We start from the raw sequence: 22,160 nt of genomic DNA, 5'->3' as shown, positions 1-22,160 counted from the left end.
TGCGGAATTTAGTTGCTTGGGTGTCATTCTTGACCTAACCTGGGTATCATGTAGTAAAAAGTACCGACTCAAGCTCGCATCAAAATCCATCGCAAGAATCGGCTGCGAATCCATCGTAAAGAAAGCGATTCCACTCCACATGCCAGGGAGAAAAAAGGTCTGCCATATCCGTTAAAAGCAGCATCTCGTATCTTTGGCTTAAGGCGACCCTCGTCGGAAGGAGTAGAGGTTTCGGACGGCGTCTTTCCACGTCTTCGTCTCCTTCTTGAGGTATACGGGCTCCGCTGAGATTTCGACGGCGGCTCGGATCGTCTGGAGGAGGGTGCCTATTTGGTATTCTCTCTGGAAAGCCCAGTATCGAGTTCCGCCCATCGGCTTATTATCCCAGCCGTGGTTGTCGTATGCTGGCTCAAGAGCAATCCGCACGGCCCGTCATAGGTTGGTCATCGCGGAAAGGCTTCAGTTTCTGGGTCTCAAGTCGCTCCGTCAAAGCTTGAAGGGCTGGCTGCGAGGCCGCCATTTCAAGCGCTTGATGATAATTGCATTGTACGTGGAGAAGCGAGCAACGGCTGCGAGAAGATAGCCTGTCTTCGTTGGTATTTGTTGAAGGTATGCCGGCTTGTTGCGTTGACTATCTGTAGTGGTCAGAGGGAGATGGCGGGCGGAGAATTCAGCACTGGATTTGATTCCCCAGTGCTCTTTCTAGTTCAATGCAACCCCTCACTTTCTGTCAGTTACGGGAAAGGCAAACAGACATGTACGGACGTTGGACATCTCCGTGTATTCTCGAGAGTTGTATAAGTCCACTTCTGCCCTATTGAATCCATGGGAATATTCATAATATCATTATTCCTGTCATTATATACCGTTGATGCTTCTCCCACGAGGCACCATACACAGCCAAAAGCGTATGTGTTACGATGCATCACCAGTCAATCCTAAGCGGGTGGCTGTAGTGCTGCCTACATGATCTTCCCTTGATAACCAATAAGGCCAAACCCACCACGGATTTCTTTATCCATGTAAATGATCCAATCAGCTCGGAAGTGCAAGGATGAATGCAATATTTCGGAACCAAGGATCGCCGACATGTGCTTACACTGACCAACATAAAACACCAAAGGAGGGGTATTCGCTTTCAAATTACATGTATTCTTCCTTCTATAAAACATCTGCCTGCTATGCCGATTCATATGAGCATCTCTTTCTTGTATCGTTGACTTCCTGGCGCTGCTTTACTTATCAGTCATAACATCGCTCTGCTATTACAGCCTGCGGTATCAATGACCCTACCGAACTTACCCAAAGAGCTCTGGGACCAGATTGCAACTTACTTATCGGGCCGTGATGTCAAACACCTGCGCCTTGCTTGCAAATCACTTTCAAGCATCCCTCTGCATCTTGATAGAGTCTTTATAAGCGCCAATCCCATAGATATCAAGGTGTTTCGATACGTTGCAAATCATGATGGTTTTAGACATTGTGTGCGTGAGATTATCTGGGACGAGGCGCGGTTTGAACGAGATTTCAGGGTTGATGCGTCTAGTGGTCTCGAATGGACTGACATGGGGTATACTGAAGATGACCCCCCGGATGACTTCTTGACTGAATGCCGTGATAATTTGGACCTCGTCGAAGCAAGACTTGCTCAGTACAGACTCGATTTACCATTTATAGCACCCTTGGTCAAAGCGATGGAAGAACCATTGACAATGTGTGAGTCTTGGTGGCATTACCGACAATTCCTAGAAGAGCAACGCAGCGTTTTAGCAGAAGATTTGGACATCAAGGCATTTGAGTATGGCCTTGATCGCTTCCCAGCTTTAAAGAGGATAACCATCACGCCTGCAGCTCATGGGACGTTATTTGCTCCTCTGTACAAAACACCAATGATCCGGACATTGCCATACGGCTTGAATTACAGCATTCCACGTGGTTGGCCGGTCTCGGGCGAGTCCTATCTTCCGGCTGATGAGTGGATAGAAGAGAACAAAGGGAAATGGCGAGGATTCAAGGAGGTAATCCGCTGTCTGGCAGAACGTAAAGCAGCAGGAGTGAAAGAGCTTGTGTTGGACACCCACCTGTTGCCAACGGGCGTAACTTGCCGCTTTTTCGACCAGCCTAGTCCAGAATATAGCCACCTTGTTGATCTTCTGCAAAGGCCTGGTTTCCGTCGCCTTGATCTCGCTCTAATGGCCGGCCAGCAGGAGCCGGGCGACTGGGAGTCTCTTCGAAACGGACGCTTGCGAAGCGCATTGGGAGAGGCCCCGGATTTGGAACATTTCCATCTGAACACGAATATCGGATATCACAGGGCTAAAGATCCTGGTGTCCATCATGCCCTCCTCCACGACATTTTCCCCATAGAGAGATGGCCGAAGCTACGACATTTTGGTCTGACGAGATTTCTTGTTTCGCAGCGTGATCTTGTTTCTTTCTTATCAAAGCTGCCGGCCTCTGTTCGAACCATTGAGCTAAATTGCCTGTATTTTATCTCCGGTGACGGTAACTACAGAGATTTGTTGGATAATATGCGCGACTCTCTGGACTGGAAAACGAGGATTGCTGTTGGGCGCCCAAAAGTGACTATCAGACTGGATCGTCTAGATTCCGGCGAAATGGATAGCCGAACTGTCTGGCTTGAAGAAGAGGTGGGTAATTTTCTTTATGAGGGAGGGCCCAATCCGTTTCACCAAGCATTTCGCGATGAAGTACTACCCGGGCATGGTGGTACGCTGCGAGATGAGTTTCAGCCTGAGCTGGTGCATCCATGGGTCGATCATGATACCCTCGTGCTCATGGGGATTGAGAAAGAATCTCCTTCTGTTAGAATTGAGGGTGACGACTGATGACATCTAATTAGACTGTCAGTTGTTTCTTTTTGATATCAAGCCTAGTTAATATGTCTTTTGATGGCTACTAGGTAAGAACTCGATTGTCCATGTGAGTTATGTTGGTAGCATGCTAAAGAGTGCAAGTACACTTATAGCGACAAGGTAGCTATTGCCACTAATTATCTACATCATATATGTGAAAATGTCTGGTGTTACAATATTGAAAAAAGCTTGTCGAACTTCTTCTTTGGTACTTTCAAACGTAAGATGTGCTCTTTCGTACACCTCCAGCATTTGTTGTTTGGGAGCACAACTGTTAATCATCCCATACGAGTACTGATACCGGCGGCTGCCAACCTCCCTATCCAGTTCCCGCTGTTCATACAACAGAAATTATCTATACAGGTTGTGAAATGACTTCAAATAGTTTCAGATTGGGAACGCTAAGGTATAGAGATGGCATACCGATTTCCTAGGCCGCATCCCTTAGTTGGGGCAGTACGCAATTGCTAAACATTAGACATCAATTTGTTGGCTAAATCAGATATGCGGTATAGTTTATCCAGCGGTAAGCCATGTAATTTAAAAGCCATGCTCTATGGCATGTTGCTAACTTTTCGTACCACAGTTCTATCTCTGTAATCTTTTAGGACCGATTTTGCTTCTCCAGTGAATCCCGTCTTTTTCATCCATTCTCGAACGGATTTGACTCTGGTCGGCAAGATCTCGTCAAGCAGATCGTAATCTCTCTTACTCAGCTCATCCTTCCAACAGTTCCAGAACCCGCCGTAGCTTTGCCTATAAGTGAGCAAAGTGGGATCATTGGGATCAGCTGAATGGCCAAGCTTTCTCTCTGGATCCGGCACAGTTCCTCGGCTGAAGTATTCATCTAGGGTAAAGTCTTTGTATATCGCCTTCTTTCCTGTCAGTTCAGTAAAAGTGGCTGCAAGATCACTCCAGCTGACATCCTCTGTGCCAATATGTAGATTGAGACCATTGCTGCGAGCTGGCATGTCAAATGCCCATCGAACGTATTTTCCGTAATCCTCAAGGTGCATCAGAGGGAATTTCGCTGACCCAAGAGGAGCAGCGAAAACAAGCGTAGTCGGGTCGCTGGTGTCAGGAGTTGGTCGAAGAAGCTCCGTCAAAGACTCCATGTATGTACAAGCTGTCAACACCGACCAGGCCATTGGGACTGTTGATTGAGCGGAGATGTAATCAGCAACTTTTCCCTTTGCATCAAGAAAAGATCGGTATTTGGCTTGGAAATTGCCAAGCTTGGATGAGTATTCAACGCTTGAGTATACAAAGTGCTCCAAGCCGAATTCTCGAGACAGTTCATAGAGACGGATGCCCCAGTACACCTCGGCCTTTTCTCCGATGGCAAGTCCATTTGTGTTGACAAAGATTCCGTTGACGCCATCGAGAGCCTGACGAAGTGTCGGTTCATCGTAAGCGCTTCCTTCGTGGATTGTCACTCCCGGTATTGCTGCTAAACCCTGAGCGTCTTTTGATGAAGCATTTCGTGTGACTATGCGCAAGTTATATTTTGAATCGGAGGTCAAGGCTTTCCTTTCGATCAGTAGCAGTCCTGGACTTGCTAAGAGGAGGTGACAGACCTTTGACAACTGGTACGCCTTGGGCGCCTGTTCCGCCAATGACCAATATGGTTTTCTTCATCTTAAGATTATATGTCGATGAAACCGAAATGTGACAATGCCTGATTTGGATTTGGATTGTCTGGCATTAATAGAGTAGAGACGCGTTGGACTATATAGTAAAATAATCTTGTTTAGTGTAAGTAAAGTTAGTTCCGGTGATTACTTGAGCAACACAACAAATAAAACATCGGACGTCATAAACTTCGATTCTATCCGCTAGAGCTAAAATTTTAAAGTTTAGTGCTAGACTGCGTCGAAGTTCGGATAGAAGCCTTGAGTCCGGATAGAATCTCGCCCTTTCAGTTGGATTATAAATCTTCAGACTAAGAGATGAGTGCCCCTTGACAGGACGCCACGGATACTCATAGGGCCTACCACAGTCCCGCAACCCTACTTGTGAGCCGTGACTCTCAAAGGGCAGCGTGGCTCTTTTTACGTCAACAATTGAAGGCAATTAGGGTTGAGTATGAATACGCAGTGGCATATTTGTATTATCAAGCAATGTAAAACTAGATTGCCGAATTCTCTTCCGTAGGGTTGTCGGTAATGAATTGGGTTCAACACGATAAACAGCATCCGTTACAGGTACTCTAGTATGCTTGGAAATTATAACCGTCTAATATTGATTTGTATTCTCCCGATGAGATCAGCTGCTGTCTTTCTCACTAATTTGCATCACCCGTAATAGGGAAATCGTGTTCATGCCAGTTCATTGGGACTACTCTAGTACGGTCGGGGCAAGTTTCTTACACTTATCTAATAAGACGGACAATTTTTCAACTCACATCTCAGGAGCATTGGTCAATCGAGATGAACGTAAATGAGAAAATAGAAGAAGCATATGTAAGTCATAATGTACGGAAAAACAATGCGTGAGCCAAAAGAATCCCTTCTTCCAAACCTTTTCGTTTAACAGTCTCCAGCTATCTTGGTGTTAATTCTGCTTCTCTTATGGACTTGGGCCAGTACTCGTGGGCGACATTCCATGCTCTCGGGCTTATTGTCACCTAGCTCACTTCCTCAGAGGAGTCCCTATACGGAATCGCTTCTTTAACCGACTTATCAGGTCAGTATCATTGCGAACATTCTCCTTGGCTGTATGTGATGTTGCTGCCAATTTTGCTTTACGTTCTTTTCTTGAAGCCTCCCAGCACTGCTGTCGTGCTTTCTCGTCTTGGACAGCCTTTTCTTGTTGCTCTTCAGGCAAACCCATTATCCAGTCGCGACTTTCATCTCGTCTGTAGAGTTCTTCCATTTTTTCCCATTTTTCCAATTGTTCCAGTTCATGTTGGGTCATCTCGGGACTGAATGCCTTGGGAGAAGCCACTGCATCAATTAGATAAAACTCAAGGTTCCGATTGGCGTGCTTACCATTCTTGTTCTTAAGCAGACGGAGACTGCAAAAATAAGAAGAATAATCGTCGAAATGATCTTTGGAATCCATGTCGAAGAAGTGTTCCTCCTGCTCCGAGAATATGTTCATGTTGAACAAATAGCTGTTGCTTAAAATAACGTCCATGCATAGATCTTCAAGCACATGAAAGGTGCATTGCACTGTTGTCTTACCAACTCTCCACTGTACATCTCGTACAATGCCACTCGTCATGGTTGTGGATCCATCAGCGAGTTCGACTTCAACCAGATTTCTGACATCAGAGTCAATATCTAACCCAATCTTCCGGGCAAATGCACCATTGACAAACATGGCGTCAGAGCCTGTATCCGGAAGTGCCGCAGTCAAATGGCCGTTGATATACCCCCGCAAACGTTGCTTCTTGCCCCCTAGAAAACTCAACGAAAACCGGTTGAACACCCCAATAAGCCTAACTTTAATGCGATCGCGGAATCTTTTAAGCGTGTTTGTTGCTTGTAAGAACGAACTTCCTAGAACCAGATCACGAATGCATCCCGGGAGTATCCAGCAGTTCATCATGTGCTTCTCTCGTTGCCTGGTAAATTCCCACGGCACTTGTACCATCCCAGGAGACTCAACTACTTTTTCATTGGCAAGTGTTATCTTCTCTTGTGTTCCAGGAACAGGAAGAAGGCCAAGACGAGAGGCTAATTTCGATGATATGAAGCACTTGTCTGCCCCAGTATCCGGAAGTGCCTCTATAAGCATTCCATTTACCGTCCCAGCTACGTAATATTGTTTGTCCACCGAGTCGGCAAGGGGGTATTCTTGATATATTCGCCTGTTCAGCAGTTTTTGAGTTAACTGATTCAGAATATTGTGTGACCGCATTCGCGCAGACATATTATATTTGGAAGCTAGTCTTCGAAGAGCCGGACTAGCGGATGGATGCTGACAGGCCATGAAAAAATCGTGATGCTCATGAAGTAATGTACGATGCAGGGCGATAAGTCCCTGCCACTGTTCGTTATTAAGCTGCTGGGGTAAGTGACCATTATCAACTTCAATGCACTTAGATTCAACCATAACAAGCCCTGCATATATACCCTTGACTTCAGCAACGAGCTGCTCTTGGGATATTGGCCTAGTTTCAGGCTGCCGAATCAGCTGAGATACAGAAGGATCCTCGGTATAATCATCTGCCCCGACATCAGCATCTGGGACAGGTTCCGGATCGGGCTCCTCCATTTTATACTGGGTTGGCTTTAGTGTTTGTGTTTTGAGCTGAGAAGGCCTTTGGGGACCGCCACCGCTTGGACTCCAGAGCTGACGCGTGCTTGAACTTTTGGCACCGCGATCGAACTCTCTCCAGTTGTTATCGGCTTGCTGCCTACCTCGCTCCCGCCTAGTCGGGCTAGGGGGCGGGGGGTAGCTACTGGGAGAGCAAATCTTCTTATTGCGACCTTTATTATTTAAGCTCTCTTTGGTATTTAAAGTGTCTGAATTCTGCTGGTCGTCTGGCCAATCAAAAGCCGATCTTTTTCTGCTTCTTTTATTATGGCCTTGTTCTGTGGTAGATATAGGCTGAGGTCTTTGGTATATGTTAGATAAGATAATGGAAGACGTGGATGTATCAAAGGCGGTTATAGGTTCTGGCGAGGGTAACTTACTGAGGCTTAGATGAGGTAAGTTTCATCCGTTGGAAGGCTTCTAGAATGGCCTCCTCCTCCGTTGGGTGCTTTTCGGCGCTGATTTCATGTTAGACATGTTGCTTAAATCCATCGAGCGTGGGCGGCTTAACGTCGGCCTGACAAATAGGGCAGCTGAACTGGCGTGAATTGCGCAGATAGTTGACAAAGGCTTTGGAAATGTCTGGTTGGATAGACATTGTTGCTTAAAACCCGGCCAAACGCTTATTTTGACTTCTTCGCGAGGATGAAAGCTAATGCGTAATAAAGTGATATCGTTACCGTCCTAGATGGAAAAGCTTTGGTCTTGACGTCTTTTAGGTAGACATATCCCAATGTCAAAATATTTGATCTGGGGATTTTAAGGGAGCTGACGTACACAATTGTAACAGCAAGGCAGCCGCGTTGTGAGATGCACTGCGCCACCTTGGGCTTTATCTTGGGCTTTCATGCATGCATCTGCCTGTAAATTAAACCTCACTAAAACCAGACACCTGCCCAGCCACCGTTTTGGTTGTCTCCAATCAGCAACGAACACACTTGGTGACCGCTATGAACCTTGAATCTTGTGCAGCCTTATTTGGCTCTTCATTAATTCATATTCCCCTTCTTGGCGGCTACTCCATCGGTGTTCAGTCATCTTTAAGTACAGGTCCTCGCTTCATCGAGAGAGCTTTTCTCATCCGTTACGCAGTTGGGCGGGTTGCATTGTAGCCGTCTATCCCCGCAGAACAATGGCGAGAGCGCAAGATCCAAGCGGGGACTTTTTTCATCAGAAAGAGGGATTTGCGCAAGTTGCAAGGTGGATTGCCCTCGACCCTGACAAAGAAACGTCCATCTACCGCAAATTCGACGAGCTTGCAGCCCGAAATCTGCTGTACTTGCAATCCGAACTCCTAGTTCTTGAGAACAAACTGGATCAACTAGATAGAAGTGATGCCAAAAGCGATGATATGGATCTGGCGGATGCTATCATGACATGGGAAACACTAGAACGACAGTATAATGCTGGTAGTGAGAAAGCACGAGTCCGCATGGACTTAATTGTCAAGATACGAGCTAAACTAAAAGAATACCGTTCGTTAAACGTCCAATGTCACCTCAAGCAGCGGCTAATTACTATTTAGATGAGGCACTACTGTTGCAAAGTGAGATAGCAAAATTGAAGCAGCCTTCCAAGCGTATTCTTGATACATATCGAGAGTGGTTCAACAATCCACGACCTGTACTAGGCGGGCTTTCAAAGACATTTCTGGATAATCCAGATGATCTTGTTGGTCTCCATTCATTGGAAACTGATTATTTATCCATCTTCTTAAGGCGGTACTGGCCGTTCAAGGTATACAATCTAGTCTAGATTTATGTAAAGTCTGCTTACCATATAATAGGAAGAAATCTCTCTGGATAGCCACCGCAGTGTAGGAAGATATTACGAGAAATCTATTTCTGCAGCAACGGCCATCATTAGCATTCTTATAGCTGCATTTCTCTTGGTCGGCCCCATCACAGCTCTCTATTTCGTCGCCAATGATGCCGCCAAGCTTGGCATGCTTGCTGCCTTTACGGCGTTGTTTGCTTTGAGTGTTGGTCTAATGACCAACGCAAAGCGAGCGGAGATATTTGCATCTACAGCAGCGTAAGTTATCTCGGTAATTGTGAGCTAGTATTACACTAACTGAGTCTTACATAGCTATGCCGCTGTACTCGTGGTGTTTGTGAGCGGAAACATCTCGAATTCTACGACTTTGCCTGCAACATGAACAACAGATTTCGTTGCAACACACGATGACCCCTGTTCTGGCTGATCTAAGCTTCTCGCAAATCGAGGCTGGCTGAACTCAATCGAGACTCGGCCGGTGTTTGGGCTGGGCCTTGACTCGCCACCAATATGACCACTACTATTCCCACTAGTATCACTACTAGCACAAGGAAGATGCTTAGTAGAGCCCCACGGAAATCTCTTTCTCTCACGTTTGCTGGCAATACGCTACTCCGTATCAAGTCTACTGGCCATTGTTTCGGCCTGGTCCGCACGCGCCGTGCAAGTTGATTGGGAGAGATTGGGGTTCCTGAAGTCTAGATTGATCCAGGAACCCTCGGGTCGGCCCCTGTCAAAGCAGTGTTGAAGTCTTCATAGGCCACCGCCACCAATATGTCTAATTCCAGTCTCCCTGTGGGGAAACAAGCATTCAGCTGAACAAACATCCATGCGAAGTTCCCGAAATCGTAAGAAACTTATGGGACTTGTCAATAGTCTCGGCGCTACGCTCACGATGGCCTCAAAACACATGATGATTTTATCGATAGTTTTGATGCTACTCTCGGAGTGGCCTTATGGAAAGGGTCTTGACCCAGAGCTGGACATGTAATCCCGCGCCTTGTTGAAAGGCCTCCACGGAACATGGCCGGATGAAGTCTGCAGGTGCCTTGCTATATGAAGAGTAAAACCCGTGCTAAACCCTCGAGAGGGACTCAAGCAGTTTCCGTTGTTTACTCAATCAACGACAACTTCCGGTTTTGAGATTGCGGGAACTGCTCGGCAATATGCGCCCTGTTCTCGCCAGCGCCCTCGCGCTTCTTCTGGCGACTGAGGCGGCTGGCCATGCCATCCCGGTCGTGGAAAGCAACGAGTTAGTCGCCCGATCCTCGACATTCCGAGCAAACAACGGCGTTCAGTTCGCCGTAGAGACGGGCTTCGACCATCATGGCGGAGATTACAAGTCGGTTACCTCCAACAGCCTTCACGACTGCATCAATGTCTGCTCAACCCAGGCTTCATGCCGGGCCGTCTCCTATTCCGGCAAGACATGTTGGCTGAAGTCTTCCGTTAATGCTGCTGTCGTAAATGGCAAAGTGATCGGCGCAGTCCGCACACAATATGTACCGACTCCGATTACTTGTCCGGCAGATGGAAGCAGTCGGGTGAAGATGGCGGATGGACGGTACTTTACCGTTCAATGCGGAGTTGACCATCCCCATGGCGATATCAAGTCGACACAGACACTGGACTTTGCCAACTGCGTCCTCCTCTGCGATGAAACTAAAGGCTGTGTCGCTGCTACCTGGCGGTCTGGAACTTGTTATCTGAAGAAATCTTTACAATTAGGGGTTGCTGGCACTGGAGCCAGTACTGCTGTGTTGACTTCATTATTGCCAGCTGCTCCGGCTTTCTGCCCTGGCCCAAGCGGCCAGCAGATTAAGGAGACAAGTGGTAGAACCTTTACAGTTTCCTGTAACACTGATCATCCTGGCAGTGATTTGAGGAACAAGCTACTGGCCAACTTTGGAGACTGCATTTCATGGTGTGACGAGACGACCGGCTGCGTTGCCTCTGTCTATCACGATGGCCGATGCTGGCTGAAGAGCAAGCTTACAGCTTCTACGCCACGAACAAACAGCCAGTTTGCCGTGCTAAACTCCGCGCTTAGCCCTCCACCTTCTCTCTGCCCGAGCCAGAATGGCAAGCAGGTTAAGGAACCAAGCGGCCGAAGCTTTACCATTGCTTGCAACGTGGACCGCGCCGGTGGTGATATGGCGTCGAAGAAACTCAACAACTTCAACAGCTGTATCACTTGGTGTGACCAGACGAGCGGTTGTGTTGCTGCTGCTTACCATGATGGTGAATGCTGGCTGAAGAAGACGCTGTCTAAGACTTCAACCCGCGCGAACGGTCAGATTGCCGTGCTCAGCAGCAAGTTGCCACAGACGTCAACCCACACTACATCTACGTCCACCAAGAAGACTACATCGACATCCACGAAAAAAACAACCTCGACATCCACTACGAAGAGCACATCCGTGTCTACCCAAAAGACTACATCATCGACTACCAAGGCTTCGTCTACTTCGACTAGCTCTCAGTCTTCTCAATCATCTACCAGCGCTTCGACCTCAAGCAATATGCTTATCAGCTCCTCAAGCACTAGCTCTGATGCTACTTCTGTTCCAACTGAGACCACAAGCTCCTCAAATACCAACTCTGCTGTTACCTCTCCTCCAGCACAAACCACGACCGCCTCTTCCCCAACGACAGACTCTAGCTCAGACAGCTCAACAAGTCCCCCAGATACCACATCATCAAGCGATGTCCAAACTACTACTAGTTCTCCAGCTCCGAGCGGCACCGCCCAAATCCCGAGCGGACCCCTTACCCTTCCAGCTCAGCCAACTGTCACTCTTCGCCCACTGGCACCGCCAAACGTCGATGTTGCAGGCACCGAGGTTATCACTCCCAAGGAAGTTTCGCAGCTCTGGTTTGGAAGTACATCACCAGGATCGGATGACCCAGATGCGGTCAACTCTCCCACAGTCCGTGTTAACGTCACCTTTCAGTATCCTTCTGTTATACTTGACAACTCTATCAATATCCTCAATATCCAGTGTGACTCGGACAATAGTCTGTCTGCCAGCTTCGATGGAGTTAAAGCCTACAATGCCGCCAAGGAATCCTGGGCTGAAACTGAGGGCAGCGGCAACACCCTCATCATCATCACTGCTGCCTCTGGATGCAGTTCTGACGGTCACTACGTCTATTTTGTCGCTACTCACATTACCTTTGACGATGCGACCAAGTCTGTGAGCTGTTCAGGCTCTATGAAGTCAGTTGCCGACATTGCTCAGGACGTTGGCGTCGACTTTGGCTCCATTGAGACTTCTGTGCCAACTCTTGAGCCAAACCCTGAACTTGCGGCTGCATATGGATGCACTGCGCCCAGTGCAAACGAGGTTGACGGTTTGCCAGCCATTTACTGCGGCCCCGATTTCGATTATCGCCTTAACAATAAGTTGGGTTACTACTCTGTTGCAGATGAAGATCTTGATGTAAGTGCCTGTACCTAGCTCCCCTCTCTTCCATGTCCTTTCTTTATGTCTAGCCTGTAAGTACTAACATTCAGACAGGCCACCTTCGCAGCCGTCATACCCGGAGTCCAGGTCAGCGACCTTCAGAGCCGAGCCCTTCTTGAGCGCAGATGCTGGCCCTCTTTTGCATGCAAAGCCGTTGCTTGGGTTGATCATGCCGCAACTACAGCGTACAATGCAGTCAAGGACGAAGCCAAATCCATCGGCAATGGAATCGCAAATCTCGCCACAAATCTTGCAAACGACGCTGTAAACAACTTGAAGAATCTTGGAAATACAATCCTAAATACGGCTGAAAATTTTGCCAAGGGTCTGCTTGCAGCCGTGACATTCATCATCACGGGCGACTATGACCGATCATTTGACTTTCCCGTGCAAGCTACTCCACCAAAGAGCGCGCTGGATGACTCTCCTTGGGGCGATGGCTTCAAGTTCTATACGTGGACTCCTGATAAGGGCGAGTACTGGGACGCTCAGAGCGCGGCAATCGACAAGATCAAGGGCGTCATCCTTGGTGAGGCGGATCCGGAGCCCAGCATTGAGCTGTGGTGTGTCGATTGCCAGGCCAATGGTAAGCTAAAGCTTGATGGAAGTGCCTCTTTCTCTCTCATCAACGGCCTCACCAAGGCCCAGCTTTCTTTGGATGGATCTTTGGATGTTGGTCTTTATCTCGGCATGAACGCTTTTGCCGAGTGGAATCCCAAGGAGCAGTACGACTTCCTCTCCGTGGGCTTGCCCGGGCTGTCGATTCCCGATATTCTCACTATTGGCCCTGTGCTCTCTCTTGGAGTGTCTGCAGATTTAGATATCGCTGCTGTTGGACAGTATCTCGTTGGTGCTGACATGCAATGGACACAGCTTTCAGCCAAGCTAGATGTTCTTAACCCTAAAAGCTCCTCCAAGTCAGGCTGGACACCAAATATCCGGGACACAGTTCAGGCCGACGGTAGTTTGACTATCAATTCTACTCTTGGTCTCCCAATTACCCTTGGATTCGGTCTCAATATCCTCAATGGTAAATATGAGAAGGAGATTAAGCTTGTCGATACCCCCGGTGTTCGTGCTAGCAGTAAGTTACCCCTTTCCCCCCTTTAAACAACTCCTATCAACTAAGTTGCATACTAACCGCCATGGCTTTCTTCTATGTAGTGGAATACGACTTCACCAACGAGGTCAACAACGGCGAAGTCAACACTGACCCCGAAGATGGCTGTTACGGCATCCACTGGAGCGTCGGCATGGTCAACACCGTTGTGCTCGATCTCTCCGATATCAAGCAAGGAAAATACACTCTAGATGAATATGACGCCCCTGTTTTTGCCTCTGGCTGCATCGGCGAGAGTCTCACTATCGCCCCTCCTACGGCAACCGTTTCTGCTCCAACTGGTGGCACCACTTCTGTTCCCCCTGCTGGTCCCGACTGCGCCTCACTCAGCTGCCCATCAAGCGACGGCCAGTTTTGCGTGGCAAACGGAGCAACGTTCCGACTTAACTGCAACTTGGTATACGGCTCAACGATTGAAGATGTCTTCAAGTCTCGTAGTGCCGATACCTGCACGAATTCTTGTGCATCTGATGGTAACTGCGTTGGCGTCAATTTCCTCTACTTTGGCAGTTTCAATGTTGCTCTTCCCGACTGTTGGAAATTTTCTGATGGAGCCCCCATGAATCCTGCGCCAGCTGGGATTATGGCTAGTTTCGTAAAAGTGAACTCGCAGCACAAGAGAATTGAACTTGTTCAACGAGTCACGACCGTGACGACCAGTGCTTCTGCCAGTGGTACTGCCAGTGGTACTGCCAGCGCAAAGGTTCTTGTCAAGGATACACTCACTTTCACGCCTTCTGCTGCTCCTACCTCTACTACAGCCATTTCAACTGATGCTACATCGACTGCTGCTGCATCGACTGCTGCTGCATCGACTGCTGCTACTTCTACGGCATCTACTACGACTTCTTCTACAGGCACTTCGACTGATGTCACCGCAATCAGCACCTCAACCAGCTCTCCTGATTCAGCTCACGACACCGCCCCTGTCATCATCCACGATGCAACCGGCCACCTACTTATCAACCCCCATGTAAACGGCAGCTTGTTCATCTCTTCAGCTGACAGCTCCGTGTCAATGACCAGCCTGACCAACGACACCACGTTCGTAGCCGATCTTACTAGGCCCATGGTTAGCGGTGACTCGGCTGGCCGAATTCTGTACTACTTCCCCAGCACAATCTCTGTTGTGGGCGCTTCACGTCTGCGATTAGGCACATGGGATGCTATTCCCATCGGTGCCGAGATGATTATGCTGTTCCCGACAGTCACCAGCACGGGAGTGACTGTTCTTGTGGCAATGGACAGCACTCAAAACCTCTTCTATCCTTTTGTCTGCGACATTGAAGGCCAGCTGAACAAGATCTTCCTCGTATCTGATGCGACAACTGGCGTGTCTAAGCTAATGGATCCCGAATTGACTTATACAGTTATCGGAGGAGTTGCTCAGTCGTGCGTGTCGCTCGCCATGGTGGCCAAGGATCTACCTGGTTGGAGCCCGGGTGGTCCTAAGGCCACACCTACAGACTGAAAGCAGTGTTTTAAAAAGCGTTAGGAAATTATAGATTAGACAATTTAATATTTAAGTGTTTCATTTCTCAATGCGCGATGAAGTGCATATATTCTAAACAAGCACGACGGTATCATCTGATTGATTTCTCCACGGGGGTTTCCCGATGCTCAATGTGAAGCAAGCACAACGATGTGCGCATATTTTAATTTCAATATTAGGCACCAGCGCATTTCCTCAATATCAATACCAAGCCGTTCAGGTGTGGCTCATTAAGGCCTAACGATAAAGCGCATATGCATTGTAGCCGTGTTTCCAATCGCCTTTCCAATCGCCTTTCCGTAGCCTGAATGCTGAAGATCAGGCTTTAGGCATCTTCCCACCAGCCCGCTTCTCAGAATTTTTCAACTAATTCTTCTAACCAGGCGCTTTACGTATCGCGAATTATAATCGGGATGTCTGGATTTGAGGCTTTATCGATGGTCTGCAGTATCATGCAGGTCATCTCTTTTACTAAAGAAGTTCTGACTCTCTGCAAAATTGCGACCATAAGTGTTAGGTTGTGACATACAAGTACCGGATTATCTTACTTCCGTTATGATTTAATTGCCCACGCCCTGGCCCGTTTCAAACACTGCCCATTCTCACAGCTGCGCTGTAAAGTGGCCATGTTTACTCGCCCTGGTGCATCCTTCATGGAGAGGAATTCAGTTACTAAATCTGGGATCCCTGATGAGGCCGAACCATCCCGTAACATTAATCTTCTAGGTCAGTATTAGAAGTCCTACAAGTTAAGCCCTGGACTTGGCTCTACATAGCAAATTTGCAATCCATGTGGTTTAGGGAGCTTACCATGTTGTACCAGACCCTACCGTACAAACGCAGGCGTTTTTCAATGAACGGTTTATCGATGGGGAGCCTAACAACACGTTGGTAAACGCCAAATCTTATTGCTTTTCTGGCTTCCCGCTGACGGTGACTGATAGATGGGCCACCTTAAGTGGCGAAAATCCATTTCCACCACACACTACAGTTTCCGACCCCAGATCTAGCCATTATGGCCAGTACCCTGATATTGACACCATCCCAGAGTTTGATAGCACGGACAATATCCTATGCGATGATTCGACTTTGAGTTTCGGTGCTGGATATGAGGCACCCTCTAATGTTTCAACAAGTTCACTGGACTCCCTCGCAACGTCCGCCTCTGCGTATGCTCGAAGGCGGAGAAAACGACAACATGGGACTTGGAGACCTATAGGCTCGCAACATACCACCGATGCGAGAAGATACCAATGTACCTTTTGCACAGATACCTTCAAGACGAAGTATGACTGGCGGAGACATGAATCACACTACACTTGAGTCTCGAACAGTGGCAGTAAGTTAAATCCATTTTGCTTCAGAGAGCACGGAACTGAAAGACGTGCGCCGCCTCTTTATGATTGTTCCGATCTGACTTCACTTCACTACAGATGTGCAAGATTCGGCCCTGTCATACAGCACACAGATGGAACGATACACTGTGCGTTCTGTCAGTATCCTGAGCCCAGTACAGATCACTTAGACCTACACAATTTTTCTGCCTGTTTAGCTAGGCCTTTGCAAGAGCGTCTCTTCCGGCGTAAAGATCATTTACGTCAACATCTACGACTTTTTCACAATGATTCCGATTTTCATGAGCATATGGAAAGTTGGTTCTTCGCCATCGACAACGTTCGGTCTCGCTGTGGATTCTGTGACACCAACCTAGAGAGTTGGGAAGAGCGGCAGAAGCACCTGGCATCCCATTTCAAGAGAGGCGCTGACATGAAGGATTGGAAAGGGGACCGGGGGTTTGACCGACAAATTGATAACCTTGTGGAGAACGACATTCCTGCATTCATGATTGGAGACCAACGTAACACTGTTGAACCTTTCTCGGCGTCGCAAGCAGATCATCGAGCCGAGCCCCCAAACCCAATATTTCCTGGTGAATCATCGGTCACTGAGTTGACTGAACGCCGGATGCTGGATACCGCGAGAGGCTTCGGCGAAGTAACGATTCAGTCGCCACACTCGCAAGGCGAACTCAAACGTATTCTCCTTGCTTATGTATCCGAAGAAATACGGCAAGGTCGTGTTCCATCTGACAGGCAGCTGCAAAGGAAAATGAGCGAAATAATGTATGGACCAGACGGCGAATGGGATCAAACTTGGGCAGACAACCCTCAATGGCTCGACCTATTTCGAAAGCAGGCAGGCTTGATTAGTCTACCCCTTAGTGGTGGCAAAAATGCGTTTATTGGAATAGACGCGGATTGAATAATGCCACGCCTCTTTTTACTTTACCTCTCACATTCGAAAAACGCATAGCCCCCTGTGGGCTCTCACGACAAGTTATATTATCGGACCGCGGATTTCCTCTTGATACAAGGCAACTGCTTATCAGCGGTTACCTGGTGTAGTAAATAAGCACTCTTATTGAACTTGTCGCCTGTTCCTAGCTAAAATGTACCATCAACCGTCTTTTTAGCATCTTCGACAGTTAATACATAATTGGAGAGCCGTTGTTAAGCCTGCCACCTATGATGGACACGCTTGTCAGTTCCCGCAACAGGCCCCCATCCCGTCTAATATAGCTGCTACGGCGAGTTACAGGTTTCAAATATGGAGCTTTCGGTTCATACAGCGCTAGAGTGCAATTCTATTACTACTCCCCCGACACCTTGAAATATAGCTTTTGCCCTGAGATCTGATTGTTGCGGTGCCTATCTATCGCAAGCATAACAACATCCGGATTAAGCGCTCCAAGAAGAGTGACAACAGGTGTCGTGAGAAACCCGTTACGAACAAGGCTTGGAAGTTGACGGTATAACTCCATGCTTAATTCGTGGTCCTCTTTGTGGAGCTAAATCGAGGCAACCCATGAGTATAGTAGAAGACATGAGATAAAAGCAACACCGCAAGGGACACTAAAGCTTCAAGACTTACTGGCCATTGAACCAAGCGGCGGTAGGAATGTGCCCATGGAAATGCTTTGAACACAAACACATCTGTCACCTTCATGTTTTGTTTGACTCCAATAGTATTAGATTTGCCGGGACGGACCGTACACAAGGCTCCTGAGCTGCTGCCTATGACTTCAGCCGCAGTAATTGAGGAAGTCGCACTTCCAACCGTATCGAAAATGTGGGTTATGTTGGGTAGAGTTGCCTGAATGTTGGAAACAACATCCTTATCATTATAGTCGAAGACATGTGTCGCTCCAGCATCCTTTGCACGCTGGAGGTTTCGCGGGCTACATGTGGTTGCAGTAGTTATGCCGTGTAGCTTCGCAATTTGAATTGCGAAATACCCTACCGTAGCTGGTCAACCAGTCAGTATTAAGGTTGAATTTTAGATATAGAAATGGCATACTTCCTCCGCCCCAAACTAGAAGCTGTGGCTTTGTAGCTGATACGTTGCGGTTAATTGCAAGACAATCCTTGGAAAACAGCGCCAGCCAGGCCGTATTCGCCGCAAGTGGCACTGCGCAGGCGGCTGCGTAGTCTACATTTGCCGGGATTTTAAACGAGATGCGCTCGTCCGCTATGCAGTAAGAACTGCGCGTGTTAAAACAAAACAGCTATGAGATCTCGATACACTCACGAGTATGCTCCTATGCCTTTGATCTCACCTAGCGGCCATATTATCAGCAAGGCTGACCACTGTCTGCACGCTAATGTATGTCCGTACCTCCCCAAACCAAAGCAGCTACTCTATCACCAGTTGCCAGCTTTGTCACGTTAGGATGGATATGTGTCACGACTCCAGCAAAATCGCATCCAAGAAATGCCCCATCACCGAATGCGTTCAGCTCAAATGCCAGACCTGTGCAAGGTTATCATATGAGTGACATGGGACCAATTCAAAAGGGACATACGATCTGTTGGATTGAAGGCTGCGTACTCGACTTTTACGTAAACTTGGTGTTCTTGCAATGCTGGTAGCTCGACGGACTCTGATATCAAGGCGTCGCCCCATTGCACAACTGCCATGGCACGAGGAAGCGACATTGCCGGGCCCGTAAGTCGACATATTGAGAGCAAGCGCGCTAGAAAGACCTGTATACACTAATGTTCAGAATGATATGTACATGTAGCTACACCCAATGTACCTGCAAGTAGAAATTTCTGCCCCGGGCGACGTTCCATCACAGGTTGAACAAGGTTATGTAAATAATAACGTCACGTAAGCATATGTTAGGGGTTTGTTGATATGAGAAGCTCCTGTCCTGTGTTTTCTCATGACAAAGAGGAAAATTTCTCCACGCCCTGCACCGCGCCCTGCATCACGCCCTGCATCACGCCCTGCATCATTACGCCCTGCGCCGTGTAAGATACTGTTGCGGCAGACCCACCATCACAACCACCTAGTTTTGATGACTACTACTATATTGACCAGGAGGTGCAGATAAGGTGCGCCACGAGTTAATCTTGCGCAATTCATGCGCAATTCTCCCAAAGTAAAAATTGAAAAGAAAGTCTAGAATCTCCTCTCCTCGCCATCAGCAGCTCTGTAGTAGATGGCAACCTTTCATGCCAGCCAATCATGCCCTAAGCACTGTGTCCTGGTTGAAAGCGCCAGTTGGACCTTAGGTCACTAGCTCTATCATCGCTTAACAAGCTATCCTTACGATTCTAGACCTGATTTATGTATAACCAAGTGTAACCTATCTACCCTTAACTGGGTATAGACCAGTTTATTATAAAAAGATTCTCTCTTTATTTTAGAAGGTTTAGAGATGAATACAGTCATTATTAGATACCTAGCTGCTAAAGAGTAGCTAAGATACAGATTGTTCCCTTCTTTAACTTCACCACTCTCCCCTTTATACCCAGCTCTCTGATATCCAACAGGGACTATATGATATCTGTAAATATTTTAAAGTACTTTACTCCGTAAAGATAAAATGCATACAGTACTACCTAACTAGTAAGATATATTGCTTGCTTCCATATCAACCACTACACCCCATTCATGTTGTTCTTTATGTTCTTTACCAAACATTATATTGTGCAGCCAAGATCGAATTGATGAGCCATAATTTGTGGCTAGTGGATCATCGTTCTGCGGCAGATCGAGGTCTTGGTGGTTATATTGAATTGCTGCCACTTTTGTGATGAAAAACTAACATAAAATGTGAGTGATAATGCTTATTAAAGTAATATATGTCGTTACAACTTACAGCAGTGCCAGAAACGAATGCTTCCAGAAAGCGACCCTCTTCCCAAGCAACTTGAAGGTCGCTCATTGTGAAGGACGACTCGACAACCTCGAGCTCATTGGCTAGATTCGCCTTGACTAGCTCAATGACTGACCGTCGAGTTACTCCATCAAGAATAATCTTCTCATCTAGAGGAGCCGTTAGAAGCTGGTGCCTTCCAGTTTCTCTGCTCCTTATAACGGCGAAGAAGTTGCTGGCGCCCGCTTCTGTTACTTGGCCCTCCGGCCCGAACAGCCACAAAACCTGATCATAGCCAGCCTGCACAGCCTCGTCATGAAGAACAAAGCTAGGACCATAGTTTGCGCCAACTTTGGCATGGCCGAAGCCCCCTGGCCAAGCCCGAATGGCATCACCTCGGGACGTAAGCAGTCGCAAGTTTGACTTCGAGAAGTCGGGCCAACACATAAGAAGAATAAACAGCGTGGCCTTCTTGGGTACTCTAACCCCGAGCTGAGCATCATTTCCGATGAGCGCAGGCCGTATGTAGAGAAAACTCCCTGGTTTCTGAAGCCACTCTGCCATCGACAGTCAGTCCCAAAAATAAGAGGTAAAAGATTGTTAGGCTCATACTTGGGGATTCAATTTGCACCAGTGCCATAATCAGCTTCACCAACTCATCTGCGTCGAATTGCGGCAGCGAGACACATTTGGCGCTCATAGCCAATCTCTTCGCGTTGAGTTCAGGTCTGAAAAGTCGGATTTTGCCATCAAACCCGCGATACACTTTCATACCCTCAAAACACTGCGTTGCATAATGGAGGCACGAGGCTAACGGTGAGATATTCAAATCAGCGACAGGCTTAATCTCTGGAGCATCCCAGCCGCGTTCCGTTGTCCATTGACAGGTCAACATATGGTCGGATGAAACGTTTTGTGCCCATATTTCGTTGGAATCAACCTGCGGCACTTTCCGAGGGTTAGTAGCTTGCGTAAACTTGATATTTGATGCGATAAGTGGCATTGCGACTTCCTGCTGCGGCCGTTTGGTGACAGCTGTTGCAAAGTCTGCGCTGGACATAGTGGAAGTAGATTTGCAATTTGGTTGTAGTGAATAAATGCAAAGCTATAGTCGATACTACTGCAAATATGAAAGCAAGCAATAGACTATTTCTTTGAGTTAACACAGACTTTTAAGAGATCTATCGCTCTACGATATATTTTCAGAATAAACCAGGCTGGTGGTACTTTACATTACAACAATTAATATCTAGATCTAGTTATTACTAACAGTATAATTGCATTTGATAGTAGTGCGGATTACAATCCATGTCTCGGTCTCATTATTCCCAATTAATATTAGTCTTGGGTCTCTTTCATCACCTTCCATATATTTTCGATCAGACCTCCAGCTAATTACCTAACTCCATGGCGCACTACAGGCTTTTCATCCCTCGCTTTCTGCGCCTTGCTACAAGCTCCAACGCCTTGCGACATGTTTTACGCCTTACTATGAGTTTTACGCCTTGCTATGAATTTTACGCCTTGCTACAAGCTCTAACACATTGCTACAAGCTCCAACACATTGCTACAAATTCCAACGCCTTGCGACAAGTTTAACGCCTTACTACGAGTTTTACGCCTTGCGACAAATTTTACGCCTTACTACGAATTTTACACCTTACTACGAATTTTACGCCTTGCTACAAGCTCCAACGCTTTGCTACGAGTTCCAACACCTTGCTGCACGTTTTACCCGCTACCTGTTTGCGCCCTGCTACACGCCCTGCTGCATGTTTTTACGCCCTGCTACTTGTACGCCTTGCACCATTCTGCACCATTCTGCACAGGACGCCTCGGGCTCACATGCCCAGCAGTAACAATGGGCGCGCAAGCAAACTTAATTCAAATTTTTCAAAGTGAAATCACGGCAAGATATATAATGACTTCATATTGCTAATATCTAGAACTTTTTTTTCATCACAGTCCTAACTTCTTAAGGAAAAAAAAAATAACATTAGAC

The 22,160-nt window shown here is 47.4% G+C and overlaps 9 protein-coding genes across 9 annotated transcripts; 4 read left to right on the top strand and 5 right to left on the bottom strand.

Annotated features, from left to right (window-relative positions):
- Nucleotides 1-198: 198 nt before the first annotated feature.
- Nucleotides 199-372, bottom strand: M431DRAFT_500155 (hypothetical protein; the record flags this gene model as incomplete). Its single annotated transcript, XM_024917890.1, has 1 exon — nucleotides 199-372. The coding sequence occupies one exon, from the start codon at nucleotides 370-372 to the stop codon at nucleotides 199-201; it is 174 nt and encodes a 57-aa protein (XP_024769050.1).
- A 911-nt stretch (nucleotides 373-1,283) lies between these two features.
- On the top strand, nucleotides 1,284-2,849 carry M431DRAFT_97571 (hypothetical protein; the record flags this gene model as incomplete). The annotated part of the gene is made up of 2 exons (XM_024924950.1): nucleotides 1,284-1,614; nucleotides 1,693-2,849. 2 exons carry the CDS (start codon nucleotides 1,284-1,286, stop codon nucleotides 2,847-2,849), a joined length of 1,488 nt encoding a protein of 495 aa, XP_024769049.1.
- A 524-nt stretch (nucleotides 2,850-3,373) lies between these two features.
- M431DRAFT_542967 (hypothetical protein) lies at nucleotides 3,374-4,514 on the bottom strand (the record flags this gene model as incomplete). The annotated part of the gene is made up of 2 exons (XM_024921138.1): nucleotides 3,374-4,401; nucleotides 4,454-4,514. The coding sequence occupies 2 exons, from the start codon at nucleotides 4,512-4,514 to the stop codon at nucleotides 3,431-3,433; spliced, it is 1,032 nt and encodes a 343-aa protein (XP_024769048.1). The 3' UTR covers nucleotides 3,374-3,430.
- Nucleotides 4,515-5,343: 829 nt separating this feature from the next.
- M431DRAFT_272536 (hypothetical protein) lies at nucleotides 5,344-7,653 on the bottom strand. Its single transcript, XM_024913958.1, has 3 exons — nucleotides 7,520-7,653; nucleotides 5,867-7,440; nucleotides 5,344-5,821 (listed from the first exon to the last, which is right to left on the bottom strand). The coding sequence occupies exons 1-3, from the start codon at nucleotides 7,543-7,545 to the stop codon at nucleotides 5,508-5,510; spliced, it is 1,914 nt and encodes a 637-aa protein (XP_024769047.1). The 5' UTR covers nucleotides 7,546-7,653; the 3' UTR covers nucleotides 5,344-5,507.
- Nucleotides 7,654-8,271: 618 nt separating this feature from the next.
- M431DRAFT_9962 (hypothetical protein) lies at nucleotides 8,272-9,297 on the top strand (the record flags this gene model as incomplete). The annotated part of the gene is made up of 4 exons (XM_024925175.1): nucleotides 8,272-8,614; nucleotides 8,665-8,876; nucleotides 8,926-9,173; nucleotides 9,228-9,297. The coding sequence occupies 4 exons, from the start codon at nucleotides 8,272-8,274 to the stop codon at nucleotides 9,295-9,297; spliced, it is 873 nt and encodes a 290-aa protein (XP_024769046.1).
- A 784-nt stretch (nucleotides 9,298-10,081) lies between these two features.
- M431DRAFT_9961 (hypothetical protein) lies at nucleotides 10,082-14,973 on the top strand (the record flags this gene model as incomplete). Its single annotated transcript, XM_024925174.1, has 3 exons — nucleotides 10,082-12,358; nucleotides 12,437-13,466; nucleotides 13,547-14,973. 3 exons carry the CDS (start codon nucleotides 10,082-10,084, stop codon nucleotides 14,971-14,973), a joined length of 4,734 nt encoding a protein of 1,577 aa, XP_024769045.1.
- Nucleotides 14,974-15,620: 647 nt separating this feature from the next.
- On the top strand, nucleotides 15,621-17,256 carry M431DRAFT_9960 (hypothetical protein; the record flags this gene model as incomplete). The annotated part of the gene is made up of 3 exons (XM_024925170.1): nucleotides 15,621-15,720; nucleotides 15,818-16,280; nucleotides 16,428-17,256. The coding sequence occupies 3 exons, from the start codon at nucleotides 15,621-15,623 to the stop codon at nucleotides 17,254-17,256; spliced, it is 1,392 nt and encodes a 463-aa protein (XP_024769044.1).
- A 388-nt stretch (nucleotides 17,257-17,644) lies between these two features.
- M431DRAFT_126109 (hypothetical protein) lies at nucleotides 17,645-19,109 on the bottom strand (the record flags this gene model as incomplete). The annotated part of the gene is made up of 6 exons (XM_024912265.1): nucleotides 18,857-19,109; nucleotides 18,670-18,804; nucleotides 18,583-18,610; nucleotides 18,352-18,536; nucleotides 17,926-18,299; nucleotides 17,645-17,842 (listed from the first exon to the last, which is right to left on the bottom strand). Exons 1-6 carry the CDS (start codon nucleotides 18,987-18,989, stop codon nucleotides 17,645-17,647), a joined length of 1,053 nt encoding a protein of 350 aa, XP_024769043.1. The 5' UTR covers nucleotides 18,990-19,109.
- A 770-nt stretch (nucleotides 19,110-19,879) lies between these two features.
- M431DRAFT_524566 (hypothetical protein) lies at nucleotides 19,880-21,161 on the bottom strand (the record flags this gene model as incomplete). Its single annotated transcript, XM_024920582.1, has 3 exons — nucleotides 19,880-20,103; nucleotides 20,162-20,715; nucleotides 20,771-21,161. 3 exons carry the CDS (start codon nucleotides 21,159-21,161, stop codon nucleotides 19,906-19,908), a joined length of 1,143 nt encoding a protein of 380 aa, XP_024769042.1. The 3' UTR covers nucleotides 19,880-19,905.
- Nucleotides 21,162-22,160: the final 999 nt, after the last annotated feature.

Source organism: Trichoderma harzianum, assembly GCF_003025095.1.
Source record: "Trichoderma harzianum CBS 226.95 unplaced genomic scaffold M431scaffold_18, whole genome shotgun sequence".
NCBI lineage: Eukaryota > Fungi > Ascomycota > Sordariomycetes > Hypocreales > Hypocreaceae > Trichoderma > Trichoderma harzianum.
Note: the sequence above shows the minus strand (reverse complement) of the source record. Positions and strands in the feature narration are given on the sequence as shown.

Excerpts from the sequence above, each read along its gene's own strand:
- M431DRAFT_272536 (XM_024913958.1), bottom strand. The coding sequence starts at position 7,545 with ATGAAACTTACCTCATCTAAGCCTCA. Across the intron at positions 7,441-7,519 it reads CTTACCTCATCTAAGCCTCA|ACCTCAGCCTATATCTACCA; the intron begins GTAAGTTACCCT and ends CATATACCAAAG. Across the intron at positions 5,822-5,866 it reads TCTGCTTAAGAACAAGAATG|TGGCTTCTCCCAAGGCATTC; the intron begins GTAAGCACGCCA and ends TAATTGATGCAG.